The sequence below is a fragment of the Prosopis cineraria genome, unplaced genomic scaffold (assembly GCF_029017545.1).
Source record: "Prosopis cineraria cultivar Desert tree isolate PC_DT_omini unplaced genomic scaffold, ASM2901754v1 PC958, whole genome shotgun sequence".
NCBI classification, from domain to species: Eukaryota; Viridiplantae; Streptophyta; class Magnoliopsida; order Fabales; family Fabaceae; genus Prosopis; species Prosopis cineraria.
The window spans coordinates 23,510-32,411 of record NW_026556283.1 but is presented as its reverse complement, the minus strand read 5'-3'; the positions used below and the strand labels follow the sequence as shown (position 1 = coordinate 32,411).

General features: G+C 34.6%; 1 protein-coding gene and 1 pseudogene across 3 annotated transcripts; both read left to right on the top strand.

The window, feature by feature from the left end:
- Window positions 1–673: 673 nt before the first annotated feature.
- LOC129298909 (pectinesterase 2-like) lies at window positions 674–2,793 on the top strand (annotated as a pseudogene).
- Window positions 2,794–3,337: 544 nt separating this feature from the next.
- LOC129298910 (protein ALP1-like) lies at window positions 3,338–8,674 on the top strand. 3 transcript variants are annotated; one of them, XM_054937352.1, is made up of 3 exons: window positions 3,338–3,680; window positions 6,637–6,979; window positions 7,815–8,674. In XM_054937352.1, exons 2-3 carry the CDS (start codon window positions 6,647–6,649, stop codon window positions 8,409–8,411), a joined length of 930 nt encoding a protein of 309 aa, XP_054793327.1. In that variant the 5' UTR covers window positions 3,338–3,680; window positions 6,637–6,646; the 3' UTR covers window positions 8,412–8,674. The 3 variants fall into 3 exon arrangements, with proteins under 3 accessions (XP_054793327.1, XP_054793325.1, XP_054793326.1); XM_054937351.1 differs by lacking the exon at window positions 3,338–3,680 and adding an exon at window positions 5,557–5,686; XM_054937350.1 differs by lacking the exons at window positions 3,338–3,680; window positions 7,815–8,674 and adding an exon at window positions 5,090–5,686 and having other exon boundaries at window positions 5,775–6,650.
- Window positions 8,675–8,902: the final 228 nt, after the last annotated feature.

Sequence of the window (8,902 nt, the reverse complement as noted above, 5' to 3'; positions counted from 1 at the left end):
ACAATGTATGATCAATTGTTGTTATACTTAAAAATAAATCTTTTAATTACCACGCTGAAACTGTAATTTATATAGGAAATATACTTTTATTGCATAACTAACTAATAATCATGCTTCCTGTTAGAACATTTTACCTCAGTTATTAATAACTTTAATTTAGGTAACAACTATGTTTTTTGTCATTTCACTTAGCGTCAAAAAACATAACTTCACAAAAAAAAATTGTCGGATAATTCTGTAGGAAATATTACCGCATTTTGTGGTACTTATAAGTCTTTGTCTGTTTTTCAATGTGATTGATTTATCTTCTCTCTTATTTTTTATCTAATACCCCTAAGTTTTTTTAGTCGAGGGTAAGTAAAATTTGATGCGATCTCATATATATATATATATATATATATTATAAGAACTCAATACAATCGGATTTGGATAATTAATTAGTTTAAAATAAAATTAATGCAAAAGCAAAATCAAAAATAACTTAGACAATTCCAAAAATTAAAGTCGTGCCGCCCTTTGAACAAGTGATGTTCCTCATAACAAATACAACCGTCACCTCTCCCCAAATTCCTCTATAAAAAGAAGCTACCAATGGCACTAAAAACTCTATCCAAACATTTATCAAACCCAAAAAAAAAGCCTATTCGCAAGACCTGAAACAATAACTCGAGAGTTATTATGGCAACTCTGTCTTCAACTCACTCTTATTATCATCACTTCTACTTCTTCATCAATTCTTTTTTTCCTCTTCGGTTTCTGATTTTTCTTTCAATGACGTCAAATTATGGTGCAGCCAAACTCCTAATCCTCAGCCATGTGAGCACTTCTTGAATCAACACACGAATCTCCAACACAAACCTATCAACAACAAAGATGATTTCTTAAAGCTTTCTCTACAGCTTGCCCACGACCGCGCTCTGGCTGGCCACGAAAATGCTGTTTCGCTTGGCCCAAGGTGTCGGAATCAAAGGAAAAGGCTGCATGGGCGGATTGCCTAGAGTTGTATGAGCACACCATCCACAAACTCAACAAAACCCTAGACCCTAACCCAGTGCACCCAAGCTGATACACAGACATGGCTCAGCTCAGCTCTTACAAATCTTGAGGCCTGTAAAGACGGGTTTTACGAACTTGGGGTTCAAGACAATGTGTTGCCTTTAATGTCCAACAATGTCACCAAGTTGCTGAGCAATACTCTGGCTTTAAACAAGGTTCCATATGATGACAAACCAAGTCACAAAGATGGGTTCCCGACATGGGTCAAGCCGGGTGACAGGAAGTTATTGCAGAGTTCTTCTCCATCTTCTCAGGCCAATGTCATCGTGGCGAAAGACGGGTCGGGACATTTCACGACAGTTAGTGCCGCCATTGGTGCTGCACCGAAGAGCAACAGTGGGAGGTATGTGATATACGTGAAGGCAGGTATATATAACGAACAAGTTGAGATAAAATTGAAGAATATAATGTTAGTGGGAGATGGTATTGGAAAGACTATCATTACTGGGAGCAATAGTGTTGGAGGAGGCACAACCACCTTCCGTTCTGCAACTGTTGGTAAGAAAGAACAATCCCTTTGTCTCGTCGTTTTGGTTAAATATAATTTCTTTAAAAAAAAAATCACTTGCTCAGAAATTTTACAATATTTTTCATGAAAGAGAACTCCTCCAATTGAATTCAACAATACTCGAGTTTGATATAAACAGATAATTATATAAAAAAAACCTGTACACAATAAATCACTTTTTATAAAATCTCCAAAATATTTTAAGATAACATTAGTTTTAAATTTAATTAAACAAGAGGACCTTCAGATTCAAGTTCTTCAAAACATAAAAGATCAATGAGAATATACACTACTGAGGGCTGACAAAGCTATATATGTTTGTGAAATAATATTACAGCTGTTGTTGGGGATGCCTTTATTGCGCAAGACATAACATTTAGGAACACTGCTGGAGCATCAAACCACCAAGCTGTGGCTTTACGTTCAGGTTCAGACTTATCAGTATTCTACAAATGTAGTTTTGAAGGATTCCAAGACACATTATATGTGTTCTCTCAGAGACAGTTTTATAGGGAATGTGACATTTACGGCACAGTTGATTTCATCTTCGGAAACGCCGCCGTAGTTTTCCAGAATTGCAACCTCTTCGCTCGAAATCCTCCGAACAAAATCAACACGATCACCGCCCAAGGTCGAACCGATCCGAACCAGAACACCGGAATTTCTATCCACAATTGTAAGGTCACAGCTGCCTCAGATTTACCGCCAGTTCAGAGCTCTGTGAAAACCTATCTTGGAAGGCCATGGCAGCAATATTCAAGAACAGTTTTCATGAAGACTTTTCTTGATAGTTTGATTGATCCTTCTGGTTGGTTGGAATGGAGTGGTAACTTTGCCTTGAGTACTTTGTATTACGGAGAGTACATGAACACTGGTTCAGGTTCATCAACTTCAAATCGTGTTAAATGGCCTGGATATCATGTGATTTCTAGTGCATCGGAAGCTTCAAAGTTCACTGTCTCAAACTTCATTGGAGGAAATTCGTGGTTGCCAGCCACTAATGTTCCTTTCACTTCTAGTTTATAGATCATTATTCTGTATGCTATATGATCATTAATTGGTTCTAATTATTCGTTGTTTTGAGTTCTTGTACCAAAATAAATAATTATGTGTTGTCAGATCCAAATGTTGTAATAGTGTCTTTGTGTTTTTAATTTATTTGTTGTCATTAATGTTGTTGTATCATACAGAAGTTACTTTTATTATATATAGTTCAAAGCCTTATTTTATTGTGCTGATATTGATGTTGCATTTGTTTCAGATAAACTATATATGCAGTTTTGATTAATTTGTAATTGGGTTAAATAATAAATTTTCCTTTGAACTGTAGGTCTCGGATTATTTAGGATCCTAAATTCATTTTTTATATAATATTATTTTTTAACTTTTAAAAATGATACGATATTATCCTTATCATAAACAAAATGTTAACTTTGATTTTTAGTTTATAGGTCATTATTTTGTATGCAAAATGATTGGTTAAAATTCATGGTTGTTTAATTGAGTCCTCCAAAATATATTATCAAGAATAGGGGTCAAGTATAGGTTAAGCTAGTAAATAATGGTGTGTCGTTTGAGCAGAATTTTTATAATAGTGTCTTTAGATTTCTTTTTGCTTTTTTGTTTTGGTCGTTTGTTAGTGTTATTCTATCACTTTTATTATTAATGTTGAAAAGCTATTTTGCCGATATTTTGTCGTTAGAAAGTACTTTATTCTTGCAATCAGTAACAACTTATGTTTTTGGAACTAAGGCCATGTTTGGTATGCAGCATTGAAGGGTTGGGTTTGGCATTGGCATTGAATAAGGCCCAATTTAATGTGTTTGGTATAAAGCATTGGCTCTTATTTGGGTTTGCTGAAACCCACTTAGGTGGGATTACACAAACCCATCTCCTACCTGGTACTGAAAAATTAAACCTGGGTTTATAATATTTTATGACAATATTATCCATGGTTATAATATTTTTTGACAATAGTGCCCCTGTTGAGTTTTGCCCTGATAAAAGTCATCAGCATTGCAAACCTCAAGTCGAACGCATCTCCATCGGCGCCGCAAGAGACTCATCCATCGTCCATCGATCTGCCCTGTTGCCATCTCCTTCATCGCGCCTTCAGGTACTGTTGCTCCGTCCTCCCCCTTCGTCGATATTCTTCTTCCATCTTCTTTGTATTTGGCTTTTCCTTTTCCTTCAGGTACTGTTGCTCCGTCCTCCCCCTTCGTCGATATTCTTCTTCCATCTTCTTTGTATTTGGCTTTTCCTTTTCCTTCAGGTACTGTTGCTCCGTCCTCCCCCTTCGTCGATATTCTTCTTCCATCTTCTTTGTATTTGGCTTTTCCTTTTCCTTTAGGTACTGTTGCTCCGTCCTCCCCCTTCGTCGATATTCTTCTTCCATCTTCTTTGTATTTGGCTTTTCCTTTTCCTTCAGGTACTGTTGCTCCGTCCTCTCCTTCACAAATGATTGTTTGTAGGTTTTTATCTGCATAATCTTTAAAATTTTTTGAAATTGTAAGAGCCAAACCCTTTCAAGAATCCTATTACATCTGTCAAGAAAACAGAACCGATTGCATAAGAAATAATACAAAATGTATATGAGAGGCAGATATTGCGTACATACCTACTGTGGGTTCAGGAAACCTCAATCTCATTTTCTTTAGTCTATACGTCAAGAAATCAATAGGCATTCTCTTCATTTACTTAGGCATAAATTCAACTGTGGGTTCAGTGTCTTTTCCTTTCCTCTTCGTATTACTAGTTTAGGATACTATTTTCTATTTTGTAGTTTTTGAAGCTGAGATTAAATTTTCAGAGCATCAAATCTTGTTTAGCTTTGTAATTGTAATAGATGAATTGCTGTGCAATATAAAAGTGTTATCATTTTCAACAGCTTCATTACTTATCATTTTTAGCAGCATCAAATATTGTTTAGCTTTGTATTAAATATTGTTTAACGGCATTTTAAAGCAACAAAAAAGAAGCAGCTCTGAATCAATCAAACAATATCTGTCTGCTTAATTTTCCAATATTTTAACCAATTTGTTAATAACTTATTATCTATTTGACCTATTGGACACACACATCACCTCTTCTACTTAAAAAAAATCTATAATTATAATTATGTTAATGTGAAGACAGTTTTAAAGTTGAAAAATCAATTTATGTTTATAATAATAATTAACCATACCTGATGATAGTTTTGAATTCAAATATAAATAACGTGCTTTAAAAAAATAAAATAAAATAACATAAAGATACTGTTCTAAGACATGTTTTTATTTTTTTAAATATTTAAATCTGAAACACTTATCTAATTTTTTATTTTATAATAGAAACCATACCTTTGTTTTTTTGTTTTGTTTTGTTTTGATATTAAGACAAAGTTAAGAAACAATTGGGAAGAAAAACTAATTGCAGAATAAAATAAATCAAACAGGTCCTTGATCATTTGCTATACTAATACTATTTTATACTTTTATATTGCACAGCAATTCATCTATTATTTTTTTTGAAGAGTGTTATCACTGTGATTTATTGTTAACCACTAATTACTTTTATTCCATTACATATGTTAAATATTAATCTTTTATATATCTGTATAATTGGTACACAGTTATGGCACTATCTGAGGAAAAGAGAATACTATTACGTTTGTTTCTCTTCTGGATGAGCATGACTGAGGCAGTGTATGCGTTTTGTATTTGTATGTGTATGACTATCATACTAAGGAGACGAAGAATCAGACATATACCTTACAAAATGGATTTTATTGCTAAGAGATCTTACCTAAAGAGAATGATGTCTAGCAGTGATGTAGCCTGTTACAACTTACTTAGAATGCATAGATCAACATTTGATAAGTTGTGTTCTATGCTAACGGATGTGGGTGGTCTTAAACCTAGTAAGAACATGCTTGTAGATGAACAAGTTGCCATGTTTTTACACATACTAGCACATCATGTGAAGAATAGAGTAATACAACATAACTTTGGTAGATCGGGAGAAACTATTAGTAGGCATTTCAACTCAGTACTTACTAGTATGATGAGACTTGGAGATATGTTGTTGAAGAAACCAGAGCCAGTGGCTGATGACTCTAGCGACGAAAGGTGGAAGTGGTTTAAGGTAAATATATATGTTATGTATTTATCATTATTTTTGAAAGTTGTGTGAACAATTTGTATTAACTTTTTTTTACTTTTCTATTTTATAGAATTGTTTAGGCGCCTTGGATGGAACTCACATCAAGTTAAGAGTTCCTTCTCTTGACAAGGCAAGATACCGGAATAGGAAAGGAGAGATAACTACAAATGTGTTGGGTGTTTGCTCACAAGATGGTTTCTTTATATATGTTTTGCCTGGGTGGGAAGGGTCCGCAGCAGATGGACGGGTTCTTCGTGATGCCATAAGTAGAAGGAATGGCTTGAGGGTTCCACAAGGTCACTATTACTTGGTTGATGCTGGGTACACCAACTGTAAGGGATTTCTTGCACCGTATAGAGGGCAAAGATACCACTTAAGTGAATGGAGAGAAGGGCGACATCCTAGAAGTGCACAAGAGTGCTTTAATATGAGACACTCTTCTGCACGAAATGTAATTGAGCGGTGTTTTGGTATTTTGAAATTAAGGTGGGCTATACTAAGAAGCGCATCTTTTTATCCCATTCGAACACATAACCGAGTTATAATTGCTTGTTGCCTCCTACACAACTTAATTCGTCAAGAAGGTGTAGATCCACTTGAAAATGAAGTTCCAGAAATGGGTGTTGATATGGACGGGATGGAAAACACCCCAATTCAAAACATGGATGCTTCTGATGAATGGGCTACCTTTAGGGATACTCTTGCTAATGAAATGTTCACCACTTTTTCTTCTAATAGGATATCTAGATGAATTAGTTATTTCATTTAAACATTATTGTTTGTTTGAATATGTTAATTTTCTTTGTTTCTTTGAGTGTGGTGTATGGTATGATAGAACATGTATTATTGTTATGTCCTTAATAATAATATATTGTCATATTGTCTTATTGTTATTTAACCTCTTCTCAAGTTCTAACATTTTCTTCTTCTAGCTGAACAAACATGTCAAGTAGGTCTGGAAAATCAGACAAGCACATGTGGACACCCGAAGAGGATGAATTATTAATTCAATCCATGATGGTGCTACATGATAAGGGAGAACTTGTATCTGACAATGGTTTAAGGCCACGTGTCTTAAACACTTTGAAGGACATGCTTGATGGTTTGATACCTGGAAGTGGTATTAAAGCCCATCCCCATATTCAGTCAAGAGTTAAGAAGTTAAAAATTAACTATGGTGTGGTTTCTGACCTTCTTAATTTATCTGGTTTTGGTTGGGACCCTGAAAAGAAATGTGTGACAGCTCCCAAGACTGTTTGGGATGAATATGTGAAGGTAAATTTGTTTTTTCTGGTTTTTTGGCTGTTAGTTTCTGCTGTTTCTTTCTGCTGCTTATTTGTTCTTCTGGTTTTTTTTGCTGTCAGTTTCTGCTGTTTCAATTTTGCTGTTTATTTTTTTTTCTGGTTTTTTGGCTGTTAGTTTCTGCTGTTTCTTTCTGCTGCTTATTTGTTCTTTCTGGTTTTTTTTGCTGTCAGTTTTTGCTGTTTCAATTTTGCTGTTTATTTGTTTTTTTTGGTTTTTTGGCTGTTAGTTTCTGCTGTTTCTTTCTGCTGCTTATTTGTTCTTTTTGGTTTTTTTTGCTGTCAGTTTTTGCTGTTTCAATTTTGCTGTTTATTTGTTTTTTCTGGTTTTTTGGCTGTTAGTTTTTGCTGTTTCTTTCTGCTGCTTATTTGTTCTTTCTGGTTTTTTTTTGCTTTTTTCTGCTGTTTATTTATTTTTTCTGGTTTTTTGGCTGTTAGTTTCTGCTGTTTCTTTCTGCTGCTTATTTGTTCTTTCTGGTTTTTTTTGCTGTCAGTTTTGCTGTTTCAATTTCTGCTGTTTATTTGTTTTTTCTGGTTTTTTGGCTGTTAGTTTCTGCTGTTTCTTTCTGCTGCTTATTTGTTCTTTCTGGTTTTTTTTGCTGTCAGTTTCTGCTGTTTCAATTTCTGCTGTTTATTTGTTTTTTCTGGTTTTTTGGCTGTTAGTTTCTGCTGCTTATTTGTTCTTTCTAGTTTTTTTTGCTGTCAGTTTTTGCTGTTTCAACTTCTGCTATTTATTTATTTTTTCTGGTTTTTTGGCTGTTAGTTTCTGCTGTTTCTTTCTGCAGTTTATTTGTTTTTTTCTGTCGCAGGTAAACAAGAAAGCTGCTAAATGGAGAAACAAGACTTTCCCCCATTATGATGAGCTATCTAATATCTTTGGGAAGGATAGGGCAAATGGAAAGGATGCTCAAACGTATGAAGATATCGTTGAAGAGTTTCATGATCAACATGGGTTTACTTCACCCGTAGAAGATACTCCTACTGAGCACATTCCAACTGATTCTCAAATGGATGGATCACATGCCAATACTTCACCACAAGAGAACTCTCCAACTGAGCTGTCCCCTTCTGATGCAACTTCCGGAGCGAAAAAGAGGAAGCGAAACAGCACTGAAGCTCAACCTTCCATGCTTGAAGGCATGAAAATGATTGTTCAAACACTAGCTGATGGGTTGAAGGAGTCATCTGAGCGTTTTGGCATGCACCTTGATAGAGTTGAACGTGAGAAACGTATTGATGGCATGAGGTCGTCTCTCCTTGTTGAGTTGAAGAAGGTTGAAGGACTTTCCCACCAAGAACGTCTCAAGGCATATGTGAAGATTATTGGTGATGAGAATATGCTAATTGGCTTTTATTCCATGCCTGAAGAGGATAAAGCTGATGTGATTCGCGAAATAATAGCATAAGCTAGTATTAGTGTCACTTGATATTTTGGTGTATCTCGATTTTTTGGTGATCCTTAGTAAAGTTGCAAGAGGATCCTTTATATGTAATGTCATGTTTAGATGTCTAATTTTTTGTGTAAGATATGGCATATCTTACTTGGGTGCTTGGATATATGAGTAGCACCATTGACTATATTTTGTTTCAAAGTAAGATATAGAGTATCTTGCTTCCTTGACCTTATTAATTATGATATGATAAATGACATCCTTTGTTTCATGTTTTATAGAGCATCTATTGGAAGTTTATATAATAGTAGTATATATACAAGTATATATACACTAGCTTAATTTGATCATAAAGTTGCAACTTGGTTCCTTGCCCATATGAAAATGCCATCAAATGAAAGAATTTGATCAGGAATTCTATCAATTAGGGGGGAAGTTTTGATCAAAATATTGCAAAATTTGATTTTATTTTATAACAATACTGAAATTTTCATTTTTGAATGTTA

Bases quoted from the DNA above. Each gene is read 5' to 3' on its own strand.
- LOC129298910 (XM_054937350.1), top strand. From the start codon at position 5,177: ATGGCACTATCTGAGGAAAAGAGAATACTATTACGTTTGTTTCTCTTC. The intron at 5,687-5,774 runs GTAAATATATAT...TCTATTTTATAG, and splicing joins AAAGGTGGAAGTGGTTTAAG to AATTGTTTAGGCGCCTTGGA.